Source organism: Crocuta crocuta, unplaced genomic scaffold, assembly GCF_008692635.1.
Source record: "Crocuta crocuta isolate KB4526 unplaced genomic scaffold, BGI_CrCroc_1.0 scaffold65, whole genome shotgun sequence".
NCBI lineage: Eukaryota > Metazoa > Chordata > Mammalia > Carnivora > Hyaenidae > Crocuta > Crocuta crocuta.
The window spans coordinates 3,338,022-3,358,414 of NW_027530683.1; the positions used below are offsets into that span (position 1 = coordinate 3,338,022).

Genomic DNA, 20,393 nt, shown 5'->3' on the forward strand with positions numbered 1-20,393 from the left:
TTTTAATATTTTCTTTTTCTCACTGTTTTGAGCAATTATTATGTGCCTTGATGATTTTCTTTCACGTTTCTTGTTTTTGGAGTTTGTTGAGCTTCATGCATATATGGATTCGTGATTTGCATCAAGCTTCAACATTTTCAGCCATTATTTCTCCATATATTTTTTTGCCTCTCCTCCTTGGAATGTTCAGTTACTCTTATGTTAGGCCACTTGAAACGGATGTCTCACAGTTCACTAATGTGCTTTTCAATTTTTTGGATTATCTTTTCTCTGTGTTTATTTTGGATAGTTTCTAATGCTGTGGCTTAATTCTACCTAGTTTACACCATATACATTGTAATTTTTATCTATAGAAGTTTGATTTGAATGTTTCTTTTTTTATAGCCCCCANATTTTATATTAATATATATTAATATTTATATATTTTAATGCCCTTTTCTGTTCATTCTAGCACCTGTTAAAATCATTAAATTTGATTTAATGATTGTTCATTATGAATTAGGTTTTCCTGCTTAGCGTGCCTAATGATCAATTACATATAAGACACTGTGAATTTTACCTTGTTGGGTCCTGGATATTTTGTATACCTAAAAATTTTCTTGAGCTCTTTTCCTATTCTGGGATTTAGCTATTTACTTGGTAACCATTTGATTCTTATGTATCTTGCTTTTATGATATATTGGGTGGCTGTTAACTAGTGTCAGTCTAGGACTAATTTCTCTATGAAACATGATTTTATCTAGTTTAGTTTGTGGGAATAGGCACTCTTTTTGGCCTGTGTGAGTGCTTGGGACTTTTAGCTTTCTAGCACACTACTCCTTTTATATGGGTATTAGCTTTCATTATTAATGCTTAAAATTTATTACCTCTTGGTCAGAGAGTATAGTTTGTGCTACGTTATTCTTAGTACTTTTTAAAATTTAGTTTGTGTCCTTATTTTTTGTAAATATCTCATTTTTGCATGAAAAGATTTAAGCTCTGTTGGATTTAGGGTTTTATTTGTAAAGTACTAATTGTGTCTCTGTTAAATAGGAAATGGTTGTATAAAATCTACCACGCAATTATTAGACTTTTTCTCTTTAGAAATTTGTTAGTCTTTGCTTTTTATATTTTGGAACTCTTAATGCAAGTTTGGAATTAAAGCTGGTACAGCCTTTTATTAAAATACAGTGATCCTTTTTAATTGTAGTAATGCTTGCCTTAATATTTACTTTGATTCTAACCAAGGAATCAACATTGGTATTTTGGTCAGTGTCTAACTGATCTATTTTGTTTCAGTCATTTAATCATTTTGGGTTACATTTTTTTCTTAGTAAATACCTTATAGCTTAATTTTTGTGGTTGTTTTAAAATGCAGTGTGATTATAACTGTCTCTTAATTAGCATTTAATTCATTATCTTTTTTTGGATAAATACTGTAAATTTCTGTCTGTCCTTTCATCATTTTGGGGTACTTTTCTATACTCATTTCTGTTAGCATAAGTTTTTTATATTTTCTCTCCTAATGGTTAAAAGTTTTGCATTCTGTTATTAATTTTAGTGGTAACTACAAACATTTCAGTAGTGTACTAATATTAAAGTCTAGAGTTCATCAGTATTTCTGTCATTCTATTACCAAAATAAGATCTTAAAATCATCTAACATTTCTGTTACATCTTTGACATTAATGTCTATTCTTTTACTTTTCCTAATTAGTAACCTTTTGCATTAGTAGTTTTTTTTCAACATTCAATATTCATTTAGATTTACCCATACATTTTGCAGTGTCTTTGTTCACTTTTGCTTTTTGCTTCTCACTTTCCAATGTGAGTTTCTCTTTCAGAATGTATCTCTTGAATTTCTTTGAGTTTGAGTGAGAGTTTTTGAGTGTTAAACTGTAAGGATGTTAGAAAATGCCTTTTCTTCATTTATGTGATCATGTTGTTTGTTAATAGTTTTCTTTCCTTCTTTCTTTCTTTGTTTCTTTCTTTCTTCTTTCTTTTTTTAATGTGTTCATTTATTTTGAGGGAGAGAGCATGAGAGGGACAGAGAGAGAGAGGGAGGGAATCCCAGGCAGGCTCCACATTGTCAACATGGAGCCCGAAGCCAGGCTCGAATTCATGAATCATGAGATCCTGGCCTGTGCTGAGATCAACAGTTGGGTGCTTAACCAACTGAGCCACCCAGGCGCCCCTCGTGTTCATGTTATTCGAAGTACTTTAGCTGAGTATAGAAGTTCAGATTGGCAATTATTTTCCCTTAGTTCTTTCAGTATAGAGTGCATTGTCTTTCTGCCTCTGTTGGGTTAATGAGAAGTGTATTGTTAGTTTTGATACTCCTATGTAGGTAACTTTTGTTGGTTTTAATATTTTCACTCTGTTTTTGGTATTAGGATGTGTCCATGTGTAGATTTGTGTTTATCCTGTGTGGGATTCAATATGTCATTTTTCGTCTTAAGATTTACTTATATATTTCACCAATTTTAAATCGTTCCCAGATATAATTTTTAAAATATTATTTACATTTTCTCTTTCTTCCTGGAACTTTTCAGGTACTTTGTTATCCTTATTTTTATAGTTTCCATCTTGTTACTCTCTGTGTTGCGTTCTGAGGAATAGCTTCAGTTCTGTCTTCTTATTCCTTTCCGTTTTTCTCCCTGTGTCATTTTTTCTCTTCCTCCCTTTTCTCAATTTCTTCTCCCTTTCTCTTATACCCCCTACTCTTTTTACAGCCTAACAGTGTATTATTTACAATTTATAAATAATTAAATTTATCTAGCCTGTTTGTGTGTGTATTTTGAAAGTTTATTTATTTTGAAAGAGAGTGTGAGCATGAGTGGAGGAGGGGCAGAGAGAGAGGGTGAGAGACCATCCCAAGCAGGCTCCACACCGTCAGAGCAGAGTCTGACGTGAGGCTCAATCTCATGATGTGAGATTATGACCTGAACTGAAATCAAAAGTTGGTCACTTAACTGCCAAAGCCACCCAGGCACTGCCTGTTTGTGTGTCTTTAATCTCTCCCTCTTCCCTCTTTATTTTTTATTTCTTACCCTGTTTTCCCCCACCATGTAAATTTTGTGAATTGGTGATCAAATATATTTTGTAAAAGAGTTTTTATTTGCTGACTGGTTCATTACAAATAGTTAACAGAAAAACAAAACACACACACACACACACACACACACGCACACTCAAAGACAAGCCTAATTTTGATCCAGTATCTTTTATCAGGAAGTATGGAATTTCCAGGTTGTCCTAACATGCTGTATGACAAAAAAATTAAGAGAAACTGTTTTGGCTCCTATAGAAGTTCATAAAATCTTGAATTGATCCATATTTGCTTTTGTTTTTATTATTTTGTTTTGCTTTGTTATTGTCCTCTCATTTTCTTTCCCCTGGAACATTAGTTGTGTTTGAAACATTAATTTCAGGAAATGGAGAGCTAATTATAGTAGCCTGTTTTATTCTGATCTCATAGTTCTTTGTTACTTTAGACTATTGTGTGGGAAAAATAGAATACTTTTCCTGTTTTTCTCAGTTGTATATGTTTTTATTTTGAAAGTTTATAAAATATGTTTAGTATTTGATGACTCTTATATGCAGGTAATAAATTACTAGTGTTCCATTCCTAATTTTCTTACAGATGTTTTACACTGGAGGCTAAATAACATAGAAGTTAAGAGCATGGGCACTAGATCCAGGCTCTGTAGGATTTAAATCACATCTCTGCTTCCTGCTAGCTGAATTACTTAAAGTCTCTGTGTCTGTTTTCTCATCTGTAAAATAGAGACAATAATAGTACTTATTTCGTAGTGTTGTGAGGATTATAGGAATTAATTTCCATAAAGGACTTAAAGGGGTGTCTAGCATATAGGACACGTTCAGTTTTTATTAGCCATTTTTTTCTACTTTTGTGAAAAGTCACACAGGTATTGTTAGATAGGAGTTGAATCTGGGTGTTCTAAATCCAATCTAGATGAAGCAGTGTTTTGCCTGTCAGTAGGTTATGTAGTCTTTTCTAATATAAAAATTTGCAAGCTAATAAATGAATATAATAAAATTAAAATAGCTTATTTTAATCAGTAGTAAAACACATCTGGGTACATATGTGTTGAGTACTGTGTTAGGTTTTGGGAATACTAAGGCAGACACAGTTTGTATTCTAAAGAAGCTATAGGACTAGTCCTGGAAAGAAGACAAGAAAACATTTAAAACATAGTGATTTCCATAAGATAGAAATGTAGAGAATCCAAAAAAAGAAGAGAATCCCTTCTTTTGGGAGTGCAGGGCATAGGGTAACAGTCCTAGAAAATTCAATAGATGAGAAGTCACTAAAGAATTATGATTATTCACAGCGTAAGCTAATACATGAAAGAGTTTAAAATGGTATCTGTATGTTGTTACTATTTAATTTTATTCTGAAATCTTATATTGCACCTTAAAGCATTTCAATAAATTAACTGATCTATACCTTTAATTTGATTTGTTAATGATTAGTAGCTTATTCTTCATCTTACAGCTTCAAAAATCTTTGACTTTTTTCCAGTTGCCTTTTCGAATTTATTTTTCATTATAAAATGAAAAAAAATTTTTTTGCAAGCAAAGTTGAATAATGGGAAGCATATACTTAAGGGAAAAATTATGTATTCCCCTTTTTCTTCAACCTTCTCAATCTCCCAGAAAATAAACCAAACAATAAAATGCATAAGTTTACATCTGCATAGATATCTTCCTTTGAATGATAAATTCAGTCACTCTAGTTTGACTTAAAGACATTTTAAAACATATTTCAAGGCTAGTTTTTTTTCTTTCGTAGTTTATTGTCAAGTTGGTTTCCATATAACACCCAGCGCTCATCCCAAGTGCCCTCCTCCATGCCCATTACCCCCTTTCCCCTCTCCCTCACCCCCATCAGCCCTCAGTTTGTTCTTAGCATTCAAGAGTCTCTGATGGTTTGCCTCCCTCCCTCTCCCCAACTGTTTTTCCCCTTCTCCTTCCCCATGATCCTCGGTTAAGTTACTCCTGATCCACTTATAAGTGAAAACATGGTATCTGTCTTTCTCTGCCTAACTTATTTCGCTCAGCATAACACCCTCAAGTTCCATCCACGTTGCTACACATGGCCAGTTTTCATTCTTTCTCATTGCCATGTAGTATTCCATTGTGTAGATGAACCACATCTTCTTGATCCATTTGTCAGTGGATGGACATTTAGGCTCTTTCCATGATTTGGCTGTTGTTGAAAGTGCTGCTATGAACATTGGGGTCCATGTGCCCCTATGCATCAGCACTCCAGTATCCCTTGGGTAAATTCCTAGCAGTGCTATTGCTGGGTCATAGGGGAGTTCTAATGTTAATTTTTTGCGGAACCTCCACACTGTTTTCCAGAGGAACTGCACCAGTTTACATTCCCACCAACAGTGTAGGAGGGTGCCCGTTTCTCCACATCTTCACCAGCATCTATAGTCTCCTGATTTGTTCATTTTAGCCACTCTGACCGGCGTGACGTGGTATCTCTATGGTTTTGATTTGTATTTCCCTGATGATGAGGGACACTAAGCATCATTTCAGCGATGCTGATTGTTTCAGCAATCATCTGTTGGCCATCTGGATGTCCTCTTTGGAGAAGCGTCTGTTCATGTCTTCTGCCCATTTCTTCACTGGATTATTTGTTTTTCAGGTGTGGAGTTTGGTGAGTTCCTTATAGATTTTGGATACTTCAAAGCTAGTTTTTCAATTTTATTTTTATCAAAATATTCTAAGCTGTAACTGAAATGAATTATTTTTAAATTTTTTTAGTAGTTTATTTATTTTTGAGACAGAGAGAGACAGAGGATGAGTGGAGGAGGGTAGAGAGAGACACACACAGAGAATCTGAAACAGGCTCCAAGCTCTGAGCTGTCAGCACAGAACCTGACGCGGGGCTTGAACCCATGAACCGCGAGATCATGACCTGAGCCAAAGTTAGATACTTAACTGACTGAGCCACCCAGGCGCCCCTAAAATGAATTCTGTTTATGTATCCTGTCATGCTTCATAGTTTCCTCATTTTGTTTGTCTTTGCTTATGTCTAGACTGTTCTTCTCATTAAACCTCACCACTTCATGTTCAAAGTTTTGCCTGTCTTTAAAAGTCTTTTCATACAGTCCTGTTAAGCTTTTCTTCTTTCCCTATTTTCACCCCTCTTTTGGCTTTGAAAATAATTTTGTGTTTCTAAATTGCCATTCCATTTTGTCACTTCACTTTCGGTGTGTAACTTTGTATTGTGCATAGTTACGTGTGTGCCCTGGACTATACTGAAGATTCCTTTAGAGCAATATTATCAGTATTTGAGCTTTGTAATACTTAAGTGCCTATTTATAAAGCCTGTTGTTAGGTACCTATTTGCTGAATAAATGTATTTTAGATAAGATGTATAATTACTCTTAGAAATACTGATTTTAAACTGTCTTGGGGATAAGTTGGGAGAAGCATAGCTATGAATTGAAACTAAAACTTCTTTTTTTGGTTTAGCTAAAGATTCAAAATAAGTTTTGAATATATCGTTCTGAGATTATAATAACCTGATTTGACCTGTTTTGAAAATTAAAACTAAAATTTTTAAAAACTAAATTGTGAGAATAGGGATACAAGTCAATGCATATCTCAAATATTTTAATAGGATAGAATTTTAGGAGCAGTTCTTTGACTTTTTTGAAAGAAACTTGCCACTGTGACTATTAACTGAATGTGATTTAACATATATGTATTCACTAAAAACAGTTTTCCTTTCCTTTTCAGAGAATGCAGAGTCTATTGATCTAAAACAGTTTTTTGACCAACATTTTTCACATATATATTATGTGTTCTTTGAGAATTTTGTGACTATCGAAGCTAGTCTGAAACAGAAAGGTAAGATCTTAAAATTGAAAAGAAAAAGATGTTAAAATTGGTTCTGGCTTATGTTGATGTTTCAGACAATTGTCGTAAATATTCACTTAAAAATAGACTCTCAGACATTGGAATTTTAGTGTTCTTTCACTTCTTTTTGTAAAACATTTTTTAGACAGTCTCTCACACTTTGGGTTAGTAGTACTATCTTCATTCCTTTTGTAGAAGACTTAGAAGATTTGCTTTTCCCCTGGTCAGATTGATTTAGAAAAAAAATTTTTTTAATGTTTTTTATTTATTTCTGAGAGAGAGAGAGAGAGAGAGAGAGACAGCGTGAGCAGGGGAAGGTCAGAGAGAGAGGGAGACACAGAATCTGAAATAGGCTTCAGGCTCTGAGCTGGCTGTTAGCACAGAGCCTGATGTATGGCTCGAACCCATGAACCGTAAGATCATGACCTGAGCTGACGTCAGATGCTCAGCAGACTGAGCTACCCAGGCGACCCCTGGTCAGATTGATTTACCTGTTTCCTTACCTTCTTTGCTTTGCCCTTAGGTGCATGTGTAAATTGAGCAGTCATTCTCATACTTTCACTTTCAGAATTTATTCTAAGTTCTCCACAATATATTATTTTTTTAAGATATAAATATGTAGAATCTAAATTGTTGAAAAAGAGTAGAGAGATGCTACAGTATTGTTTATACATTGAACAGAATATGCTTTAAGCGTTTTATTGAAGAGTCACTGACAAATACTTTAATGCTTGAAATATTTTAAGCTTTTTAAGTGGTTGTAACAGGACAGAATGATAATGTTTAACATTTTTCTGTAAAAATATTTTAGGTCACAAGTCTCAGAGGGAGGAATTGGATGCTATACTTTTTATTTTTGAGGTGAGTATCTGCCCATCAGCTATTTTCCCCTCAAATAATTCCTGGAATATGCAAAGTAATATATTGAAACTATAAAGCATGTAGCAAAAGACTGAATTTGCAATGCTTTCTAAAAAGTGAATCATGTTTTTTGACGTAAAAATATACTTGACTTAATTCTTAATTGTTTTTTGAAATACATGTATTATTTTTAGGTAGAAATAGAATTATGTTTTTATGCATTTGATACCACAAAATTGGTAATACTGTTAGATAATTGTTTTATAAATTATTTTTCTGTTTAACTTTGGATTGAGGTGGAACAACTCTTTATTGTTAAATAAATAGAAGGAATTAACCATTTGATGCTCTAAAATTTATATTTTATTTTTGGCATCCTGATAAAAATTAGGGTTCCCTTTTATTTATTTTTTATTATTATTTTTAATGTTTATTTATTTTTGAGAGAGAGTGTCAACGGGGGAGGGGCAGAGAGAGAGAGGGAGACACACAGACTCTGAAGCAGGCTTCAGACTCCAGGCTGTCAGCGCATAGCCTGACACAGCATTTGAATCCACGAACTGCAAGATCAGGACCTGAGCTGAAGTTGGATGCCTAAACAACTGAGCCACTTGGGCACCCCAAGGGTCCCCTCACTTTTGTTTTATTTTGTATTATTTTTTTAAATTATTATTTATTTTTGAGGGGAAGAGAGAGAGAGCGCGAGTGAGCGAGAAGAGAGTGCAAGCAGGGGAGGGGCAGAAAGAATGGGAGACACAGATCTAAAGCAGGCTCCAGGCTCTGAGTTGTCTGCACAGAGCCTGATGCAGGGCTCAAACTCCTGAATGGTGAGATCATGACCTGAGCAGAAGTCAGAGGCTTAACTTGACTGAGCCACCCAGGTGCCCCCCCTCACTTTTATAATATCTTCTTGCCTCTTCATTCTGTCTTTCAAATCAAGTAGTGCTAGGAGTATTCTGATCTTTATTGAAAATTCAGAAATCTGGAGAAAGCCATGATTTCGATTTTGTGACTTGAAGGACAGTAAAGAATTGGGAAATCAGTATCTAAAATTTGAGCTATTTTGTCTGTTGGTAATTAAAGATAATAAAATAATTCACTGTTTTGTATTTTGGGTACTTTGGTATAGTTTAGAAGAATTTGAACAATCTGAGATCTCTTTTAGCTGTTGATTTAGCTATTGATTTAGTCACAACTAGAAAAATAGAAAGTTTTTTTAAGAGTTCCAGATGCGAGTAACTGGTATTGGTACCTGTTCTGCAGTTAATTTTCAGTAATCAGCCTTTAGGAATTTGCTTGTGTTTGTCTCCCCAGGTGTTTGCATGAAGTATTTACAAGGGGAATATTAAAACATAGATGTTTTGAGAAAGAATGTAAGGATCAGCATAAATCATTTAGATTATGTTCTCTAATCAATATGGAATTAAATGAGGAAATTAGTAACAAGGAAATTTTGTAAATTCATAAATACATGGAAATTATTGAACATACTCCAAATAATCAATGGCTCATAGAAAAGACATATCAAAAGTTAGGTAGTGCAGCTAACCAAGCATTCAGAGGGAAATTTATAGTTGTAAACTTAATATGATAGAAGGAAAAATGACATCACATCAGTTACCTAAGTTTCCACTTAGAAACTACAAAAAGAAGATCAAATTAAAATCCAAAGAAAACAGATAAAGAATATGGTTAAGATTATAGCAAAAATAGGGGCACCTGGGTGGTTCAGTTGGTTAACTGTCTGACTTCAGCTCAAGTCATGATTTCATAGTTTATGAGTGTCAAGCTCTGTGCCGACAACTCAGAGCCTGGAACCTGCTTTGGATTCTGTATCTCCCTTTCTCTCTCTGCCCCACTCATGGTCTGTTTCTCTTTGTCTCTCAAAAATGAATAAATGTTAAAACATTTAAAAAAGACATGCTTATTTACATTTTGTAAGGGGTCAGATCTAAAGTTTAATAGTCATAATTTAGGAATGCTTTTTAGTAGTTTATAAACTTTTCAACTTATAGTTATATCTCTTTCCACACCAAAGTAAATATAATTATACAGTTGTTGGCTAGATATGAGAAAGGCAAAGGCAAAGAAGTTTGTGTATCTCATGTGGGACTAGCAATTATCTGTGAAGAACTTTATAATTTCTCATCATCCCCTCATATGAGATGGACTAAAGAAGATCATATTAAATGGAAGATAGAGATGTAAAACATGCATACTATCTTTTGGGCAGATTGGTGTAAAAGTACACGTTTTAGAATTAGGCATATCAAGATTGGAATTAGTTCCACTTTCTTTTTTTCTTTTTTTAATTTATTTATTTAAAAAAGTTTTTTTTTTTAACATTTAATTATTTTTGAGAGAGAGAGAAACAGAGACAGACCACAAGCCAGGGAGGGGCAGAGAGAGAGAGGGAGACACAGAATCTGAAGCAGGCTGTGCTGAATTCACGAACCATGAGATCATGACCTGAGCTGAAGGCTGGTGTTTAACCAGCTAAGCCAGGCAGGCACCCCTGGAATTAATTCCACTTTCTAACTTAAGCACATTACTTAGCCCATGTTCTCATTTTTCAAATGAGATTAATAAACTCTTTTTTTAGGATGGTTGTGAGGTTTAATGAGATATCATTATATAAAGTGTCTAGTGGTTTGGCCTTTATGAATATTTAGTGGCATTTCTAAGTAAAAATAATAATAAGAGCAGCAATAGCAACAAACACACACAAAACCCATTCAGCAAGTGGATGAGTACTGAGAGCATAGTTTAGCAGCATAGTAAGGCAGCTGTTGAACTAAAATAATTCACACAAGAAATTGGCAAAGGGAATTAAAGGTAAAATTTTGAATTAGATGTAAAAAGTATTCTGAATTGATAGAAGCCTGTGTTGGCTTAAATGTAGGGATTGTGAATTTTTAAATATTGTTATTATACCTACAACCATCATAACATATAATACTTTTGGGGTCACATAAATCAACTCAGTACATATATTTGATTTTATTTTTATGGAATTCAAATATTTTCCCTACTTTTATAAAAATAGGAGGAAGAACTACACAGCGACGAAATGTCACTAATACTAATATCTGAAAGAATTTAAAACTTATCACTAATATCCATAATAGAGAAATTCTAAGAATAGTAAATGATCATTTTGAAATAGAGTTAGTATTTAATCACTAAGGAGAAATATATTTACTTTTCACATCATTGTAAAAGATAAATTTCATTAATGTCTTATTCTAGGTTTAGTATAGCTTGTTGGTTCTTTTTTGGTGTTTTCAAATATTGATCAGTATACCAGTGCTGAAACAGTACAAGTACTGTCAGATTAGTTCAAATACTGTTTTGTGTTTGTGATGCTATCTTTTACATCAGAAACTCTTAAAGGCTTATCATAAGCTCTTTGTTTAATTTTTCACATTGCACAGAATGTGGACTCATTACTTGCTTTTCATTTTTTTCTTTTGTTTTATTCGTACTGATTTTTAGAAAATTTTACAACTTCTTCCAGAAAGAATTCATCAACGATGGCAGTTTCATAGTATTGGTAAGTAATTTAAATATGTATTTGACATAAATGATAATGCTCTGGGTTGGTCATTATTTGAAATGAATTTATAGTTTATTGTTTAGTAAAAACAATATAAAGAATACTGGACTTTACTTGCTGGGAGTATAAGGTAAAAACATAGATAAAGATTACCAGTCAAAAGGCGTATTAAATTTCTTTGTTCCTTTACTTTAGCAATGGTGATAAAACTGTAAAACCAAAAATATAAAAGTGGGCTCAGCAGTAAAATAAACATCTCAGAATCAGAATGGAAGAGAAATGTAAAGTGCCAAATAGAGTAGGAATCACGGGCTCCATGTTTGAAAGCAAGCAATGTCAGCTGGCAGGTTGCGTCACAGAAACTAGTGGGGGAACTGGAGTTAAGCTTATTGCTTGAAGGACTAGAGTAGAACTTTCCAGATCATGGAATGAAGCTGAAAAGAAAAAAGGGGAGGAAAATCCATGATAGTGGATTATTGCCAGAGGAGGCCACAGACCTTCTGTTACCAGGAACTAAGCCAAGGTGCTTGCTGACATGGAGTCTGATCTTAGAACAATAACAGTATCACCACAGGGCTTTTGAGCCCTTGTTTTAAGACATTCTCCCCCTCTGTGATTATAAAGGAACAGAACCTTAAATAGGCTATTGTTGGCTTTGGTTCAGATGTCTCAATGATGTCAGATTTGATTTTAATGATTCTCATGACCCTTCTTTCATGGGTAATATGTGGATGGCACCAGATCTACATTGTTGAAGTAGAATGATAGAAGCCTTATATTAATTTGTAAAACTTGTATTTGTTTCTCTTAAAAGAGAAAGTCATAGGAGTGCCTGGGTGGCTCAGTCAGTTAAGCGTCTGACTCTTGATTTCAGCTCAGGTCATGATCTCATGGTTTGTGAGTTTGAGCCCCTTGTTGGGCTCTGCACTGTCAGTGCAGTGCTTAGACTTCTCTGTCTCTCTCTCTGTCTGCCCCTCCTCTACTTGCGCTCTCTCACTCTCTCCCAAAATAAGTGAATAAACATTTTTTAAAAAGTCCTTCATTTCTCTCTCTTTCTTAAGTTTGAGAGAGAGAGAACGAGAGAGAACACATGTGCATACATGAGCAGGGATGGGGTAGAGGAAGAGGAAGAGGAAGGGAGAGACTCCCAAGCAGGCTCCATGCTCTCTGCTCAGAGTCCTACATGGGGCTCAGTCTCACAAACCATGAGATCATGACCTGAGCTGAATCAAGAATTGGACACTTAGCTGACTGAGCCAACCAAGTGCCCCTAGGCCCCACATTTCTTAATCTGTTACAATAAGTGAAAGCTCTTCTGGGCACAGTTTAAAAACAAGCAGTGGGTGCCTGGGTGGCTCAGTTGGTTAAACATCTGACTCTTGGTATTGGCTCAGGTCATGATCTAACAAGTCCTGCCGGGGCACTGCATGGATTCTCTTTCTTCCTCTCCCCCTTCCCCTCCTATGTGTGCGCATGCATGTACTCTTTCTCTCTCAAAATAAATAAACTTAAAAAAAACAACAATGGGTGCCTGGGTGGCTCAGTCGGTTAGGCGTCTGCCTTTGGCTCAGGTCATGATCTCACGGTCTGTGGGTTCGAGCCTCACATTGGGCTCTGCCGACAGCTCAGAGCCTGGAGCTTGTTTCAGATTCTGTGTCTCCCTCTTTCTCTGCCCCTCCCCAGCTCATACTCTGTCTCAAAAATAAATTGTTCAAAAAAATTAAAAAAACAAAGACAAAAACAAGCAAATAGGCAGGCTGGGTGGCTTACTCAGTAGAGAATCCAGCTCATGATTTCATCTCAGGACATGATGTTACAGTCGTGAGATCAAGCCCCATGTCAGGCTCTGCACTGATAGTGCAGCCTGCTTGGGATTCTCTCTCTCTCTCTCTCTCTCTGCCAAGATAAAAAAAAAAAAAACAAAAAAAAAAAGATTCACATGGCCAATAAGCACATGAAAAAATGTGCAACGAATGGTGCTGGGAAACTGGACAGTGAGATACAGAAGAATGAAGCTGGACCACTTTGTTACACCCTGCATAAAAATAAACTCAAAATGGATGAAAGACCTAAACATAAGACAGGAAAGCATCAAACTCCTGGAGGAGAAAATAGGCAACAATCTCTTTGACCTTGGCCACAGCAGCTTCTTACTAGACATGTCTTTAGAGGCAAGGAAAACAAAAGGAAAAATGAACTATTGGCACCTCATCAAGATAAAAAGCTTCTATACAACAAAGGAAACAATCAACAAAACTAAAAGGCAGAAAGGGTTAGTATCCAAAATCTATAAAGAACTTATCAAGCTCAACACCCAAAAACAAGCCAGTGAAGAAATGGGCAAGAGACATGAACAGACACTTTTCTGAACAACTTATCCAGATGATAAACAGATGCATGAAAAGATGTTCAACATGACTCATCATCAGGGAAATACAAATGAAAACCATAGTGAGTTACTACCTCACACCTATCAGAATGGCTAAAATTAATAACGCAGGAAACAACGGATGTTGGTCAGGATGCGGAGAAAGGGTTCCCATTTTGTATTGGTGGGAATGCAAACTGGTGCAGCCACTCTGGAGAACAGTATGCAGGTTCCTCAAAAAATTAAAAATAGAGCTACCTACAACCCAGCAATTGCACTGCTAGGTATTTATTCAAAGGATACAAAAATGTTGATTCAGAGGGGCAAATGCACTCCTATGTTTATAGCAGAACTGTCAACAGTAGCCAAATTATGGAAAGAGCCAAAATATCCATTAATTTATGGATGGATAAAGAAGATGTGGCACACGTGTGCACATGCACGTGCACACATGTGCACGTGCATACACACACACACACACACACACACACACACACACACACACACAGAGGAATATTACTTGGTGACCCAAAGAATGAAATCTTGCCCTTTGCAACAATGTGGGTGGAAATAGAATGTATTATGCTAAGTGAAATAAGTCAGAGAAAGACAAATATATAATTTCACTTATGTGGAATTTAAGAAACAAAACAGATGAACATAGGGAAGGGAAGGAAAAAGCAGATAAAAGAGGGAGGCAAACCGTAAGAGACTCTTAAATACAGAGAACAAACTGAGGGTTGCTGGAGGGGAGGTGCTAGGGGGAAATGGGTTAAATGGGTGATGGGCATTAAGGAGGGCACTTAGTGGGATGAACACTGGGTGTTATATGTTAGTGATGAATCACTAAATTCTACTCCTGAAACTATTATTGCACTAATGGTTTTAAATAAAATTAGATTAAAAAAAAAAAAGATGTGTAGCATCAATGTCATCAGGGAAATCCAAATCACAACCAAAAGGGGATATCATTTTACATCTCTAAGAATGACTATAAGCAGAAAGATAACAGTGTTGGTGAAGCTGTGGAGAAATTGGAACACTCGAACATTGTTGGCAGAAATGTAAAATGATGCAGCTACTTTGAAAAAGTCTGGCATTCTTCAAAATATTAAACATAGAGTTACTACATGACCTAGCATTTCCATTCCCAGATGCTCAAGAGAAAGGAAAGCATATGTCTGCATAGAAACTTACATTCTAATATTCATAGTATTTTTCATAATAGTCAAAAAGTAGAAATAACCCAATGTCTGTTTATTTTTAACGTTTATTTTAAGAGCGAGAGAGAGAGAGAGAGAGACAGCTTGAGTGAGGGAGGGGCAAAGAGAGGGAGACACAGAGTCTGAAGCGGGCTCCAGGCTCTGAGCTCTCGGCACAAAGTCTGACGCGTGGTTTGAACTGAGGAATTGTGAGATCATGGCCTGAACCGAAGTCTGACACTCCCTGACTGAGCCACCCAGGTACCCCTAAAATAACCCAATGTCTGTTAACTGATGATTAGATGAGTAAAATGTGTTTTATCTTAAAAAGGGGGGCGGGAATCTTTTGTGAGGTTTTGAAACTATAAGCCATCCCAACAGTAGTTCCAGAAATTAAAGGAACTCTGAATATCTAGGAAGGATATTGATTCAGTAGTACAAAAAGACAAAAAACTAAATAGTAAAGACATTTAAATTAAACTTTTAAGATAGTGTGAGTCTAGATATGATGTATGCATTATACATAAAGAACTTTTACAACTTGATAAGACATCAATTTTTAAAATCGACAACATATTTGAATAGATTTTATATCAGAGAAGAGACGTGAATTGGTAATAAAGCACATGATAAGGTACTCAGTGAAATAGTGAAATCGTTTTTGTGTTTCATAATCATAAAAATATCTCTGAAGGTTGTTTATGAAGAAACTTTAAAAAAAGTTTTTTTGATGTTTATTTTTGAGAAAGAGAGAGAGACAGAGCATGAGCAGGGGAGGGGCAGAGAAAGAGAGAGGGAGAGAGAGGGAGACACAGGATCTGAAGCAGGCTCCAGGCTCTGAGTTGTCAGCACAGAGCCTGATGCGGGGCTCAAACTCATGGACCGTGAGATCATAACCTGAGCATTATATCTCCTAAAGACTGTAGCCTTAAATCTCCACAAGATCATTAGGCTGTCTCATTGTCAGGATTAATAATATTTCCAAAAATACCTAACTTGAGAAGATACATAAATGGTCATTTTTATTGGTTATTTGGAAAAATCCTAAAACTGTTGACTTTCATTTTTATATATACAGGAAAATAAATCAGTGACTGTAGTTGATTTTTTTAAGTAGCTTTATTGAAGTATAATTACATAGGTAAAATTCATCTATTTAAATAAATAATTTAGTGATTTTTTTAATAAATATTAAGTCACTGTTGTCCAGTTTTAGAACATTGCCTCACCCTAAAGTATTCCATTTAGCTCATTTATAGTCAGTGCCTTTCCTACCACCAATCTGCTTTCTGTCCTCAATTTGTCTTTTTTTGGCATTTCATATAAATGAAGTCGTACAATTTGTAGTAGTTTACATCAGATGCCTTCTTTCACTTAGCATAATTTTGTTTATTTTCCACATTATAGCATGTGTTATTCCTTTTCATATCTGTAAAGTATTCTATTATATGGATATAATCATGTTTTTTTAATCTACTCACGAATTCGTAGACATTTATATTGTTTCTAGTTTATTATAATTTGTTTATTCTGCTTGTTTTATTGTAGATTCCTTTCAATTTTTTACATATAGGAACTTGTCAACTATAATTTAAGATAGTTTTACTTTTTTACTTCCAGTCTGGTACCTTTAATTTCTTTCATTCTTTTTATTTAGTATTTCTCTAGTACAGTGTTGAATAAAAGTGGTGAAAGCAAACACTTGCATTTTTCCTGATGTGTGGAAGTAGTCTTTAGCCATTATGTATGATAGCTGTTTTTATAGATGCTGTTTATCAAGTTGAAGAAGTTGTCTTCTATTCCCAGTTTGTTGAAAGTTTTAAATCATGAATGGGCATTGTATCTTGTCAGATGCTTTTTCTGCATCTGTTGATGCAATCATTGTCAGTGCATTGGTGGTTTTGTCATTTATTATATTAATATTTTGTAATTTACTAATTTTCAGGAGTTAAAACATCATTGCATCTTGATATAAATCCCATTTAGTTAAAGTTTTAGTCATTTTGATATATTGCTAAATGTAGTCTGCTAATAATTTGTTAAAGATTTTTACTTCTGTGTTTAGGAGGATATTGTTCTGTAATGTTCTTGTCATGTCTCTATGTGGCTTTATTATGTGACTTCATACATAGATTGGGAAATGTTCCCTCTTTTTCCATTTTCTGAAAGAGTGTGAACGGTTATTTCTTCTTTAAGTATTTGGTAGAATTCACAAGTAAAGCCATTTGGACCTGGGCTTTTCTTTAGGAGAGGATTTGTAATTGTTAATTCAGTTTCTTTACTTGTTATATATGTATTCAGATTATATATTTCTTTTTTAGTTACTTTGTGTAATTTGTGTTTTTCTAGGAATTTGTATTTTCTGAGCTATCTAATTTGTTGGTGTCAAGTTCAAGTTCTCTTGAGATCATTCTTTTCATTCCTATAAGGCTAGTAGTTATATCCCCTCTTTCATTTCCAAATTGTGTAATTTGCATCCTCTTATTTTATTGACCAATGTAGCTAGGCATTTGTCATCAGTGTTGACCATTTCAAAGAGCTAGATCTGGTATTGTTGTTTTTCTCTCTTCTTTTTCTGCTTTCCATTTCATTCGTTTTCGTTCTAGCCTTTTATATTTTTAAAACGTTTTGCTTGCTTTGGGTTTAATTTGTCTATTTGTATTTTCTTTCTTTAAAAAAAATTTTTTTAATGTTTTATTTCTGAGAGAGAGAGAGAGACAGCGTGAGCAGGGGAGGGCCAGAGAGAGAGAGGGAGACACAGAATCTGAAACAAGCTCCAGGCTCTGAGCTAGCTGTCAGCACAGAGCCCGACGCAGGGCTCGAACCCACGAACTGTGAGATCATGATCTGAACTGAAGTCGGCCACTTAACTGACTGAGCCTCCCAGGCACCCCTACTTGTATTTTCTTATGATGGAAGTCTAGGATATTAATTTGATACCTTTTTTCTTTTTTGATGTAGATGTTTAAGACAATAAATTTTCCTCTAAGCTTTGTTTTAGCTTATATCCTGTACATTTTAATATGTTGTGCTTTGTTTTCATTATTTGAAAAAAATAATAAAAACATGGCTGAATTGCTTGGGAGAATATATTTCCAATTCGAAGAAATGACATAGAATTAGTAGCCAGTATGTATAAGGAACTCTCATATTAAACAAAGTAACATAAGTGAAAAATGAACAAATGATATGATAAGCAATTTGCAGGAACTTGAACGATGAACTGAAAAGATGCTTAGTGTCACTAAGAAACATCAAATGAGAACATTATGAAGATATATTTTAGAGCACCCCACCTGTATTTTGTGTTGCCAAAAATATGTTACTATAGCATTCTCATACACTACTGTAAGTACTGCTAAATTTCTCAACTACTTTGGAGAGAATATTCTAATATTGAGTAAAGTTGAAAGTGAGTAATTTCATTCCTGGTAATATGTCCTGGGGAAACTCACATGCTTACAGGGAATCATGAGCAAGAATGTTTATTACAGTATTCCTGAGAATAGCATAGTATTGCTTTAAGAAATTGAATTTGCTCAACATAAGGAAGAGAATTGCAGATAAAACAATTTTTAAAAAAATATTTTTTATGTTTATTTTTGAGAGGGAGAGAGTGCAAGCAGGGGAGGGGCAGAAAGAGAGGGAGACACAGAATCCAAAGCAGGCTCTGGGCTGAGCTGTTAGCACAGAGCCTGACGCGGGGCTCGAACCCATGAACTGGGAGATCATGACCTGAGCCGAAGTCAGAGGCTTAACTGGCTAAGCCACCCATGCACCTGCAGATAAAACAGTTTTATTTGAAATATTAAAGCTTATTTTTGTATGACAAATGAAACTTAACCAAATAAAATCTAGGCTTGATCTTTGTGTATGTGTCTGGTTGTTTTGTATGTGTATAATCTTGAGGTTATTAGAAAGAACCAAAAATACAATATTGGGAAAATAGCTATGAAAGAAGTTCTTGTTATTGGTATAGGTTTTAAACATGTAAACCAGTTCTAAATATTTTATTGGTTTATAAATAAATACTCATAATGTAAAAATATTTTTGGAAACAATACTGAAATCTGGATAATGTTTTTTTTCTTGGGAAGGCAGGAAGGAGAATTTGACATGGTTTCAAAGGAGGCTTCAATGATACCTATTAGATAAAACCTCATAGATAATGTGAATAAATGAAAATTTGAAATAATAAGAAACATGGACCTGTGTTAGATATGTTCAGACCAAATGGTGGGTCTCTGGGTAGTTGTTAATGTAATTTCAGTATTTTATTATAGAATTGAAATAGTGCATAAATTAAAAGAAAACACATTAAAGATGGATTTGAATATTCTGAAAAAGAAAATTAGTACAATGAAAATGTTTGTTAGGGAATATTAGAGTTATAGAAGTTCATGTGGTTAACTAAATGGAAATTTTCTACCATAGTTTTTTATTTGTATTAGTGATGGAGAAAGTACTTAATTATATTCTTAGTCTTAAATAAGAGATATTCAGAGATTGTTGTATTAAATGTAGTTTTGTGTTTAGGGTTTGTTTTGATAGAATAAATCATGTTTAATTGCAATAGACGATTTATTATAAAGGTGACTTTTTAAATTCCTTTCTGGTCCCAAGATTATGGCCAGAGGGATATCAGGGTCACCAAGAATAACTTGGAGGTTGCCAAGGACTTGTTTTAAAGTGTTTTCAAGTCTGACCGAGAACTCTGACATTTGGAAACAGTGTTTATTATGAATGTTTAAACAGTGTTATGAATGTTTAAAATCATCTTTTCTTTTCAGGATTGATTTTAAAGAAACTACTCCACACAGGAAATTCCTTGAAGGTATAGTTGTCTTTCTTTTCTGTAACTTTTAAAAAACGGGTAAAGCATATAGTCTCCTGTTCTACTTTTCCTGCATCAACTTTTTTTCTAAAGAATTTTGAATTGTTCACTTAATTGAAGTGAATTGACTTAAAGTATAGCAACATACCCAGTATGTGTGAAATATGTACTAGGTTGGTTAGGCTGTTGAAAAACTATTGTTGGGGCACCTGGGGAGGCTCAGTTGGTTAAATGTCTGACTCTTGGTTTTAGCTCAGGTTATGATCTCATGGTTCATGAGTTTGAGCCCCTCATCGGGCTCTGTGCTGACGTTGAGGAGCCTGCTTAAAATTCTCTCTCTCCCCCTCTCTCCTCTTCCTTTGTTTTCTCTCTCTCTAAATAAATAAACAAACAAACAAAAAAAGGAAACACTGTTGTTTGCCACTGCATTGAGTGATTCACTGGAAATACTTTACTCTCTGATCCCAGAAGACAAAAATTATGTAGTCATTCAATAAATTATTCTTTATATTACTATAACTATTCTTAGATGTAGGGAGAAATAGAGGATCTATATTAAAAAGTTGGTTTTATTTCTCTTTCATTATCTTACTGTGCTTTTCTAAGAGAAGTTACCTAGTCCAAAAGCATCTCATTATAGGTTAAATGAAAGTTTCATATTGTAGGTAGGTTTGGTGTCAAAGCTTGGAATAGC

At 34.7% G+C, this 20,393-nt stretch overlaps 1 protein-coding gene across 6 annotated transcripts in view; it reads left to right on the forward strand.

Moving 5' to 3' along the window:
• Positions 1 to 20,393, forward strand: part of RALGAPA1 (Ral GTPase activating protein catalytic subunit alpha 1) — a 259,411-nt gene that overhangs the window by 34,948 nt on the left and 204,070 nt on the right. For all 6 annotated transcript variants that reach the window (XM_077769216.1, XM_077769217.1, XM_077769215.1 and 3 more), the window contains exons 2-5: positions 6,759 to 6,869; positions 7,690 to 7,739; positions 11,235 to 11,292; positions 19,656 to 19,699. In XM_077769216.1, coding sequence (XP_077625342.1) covers positions 6,759 to 6,869; positions 7,690 to 7,739; positions 11,235 to 11,292; positions 19,656 to 19,699 — 263 coding nt within the window. The remainder of the gene's footprint in view (positions 1 to 6,758; positions 6,870 to 7,689; positions 7,740 to 11,234; positions 11,293 to 19,655; positions 19,700 to 20,393) is intronic.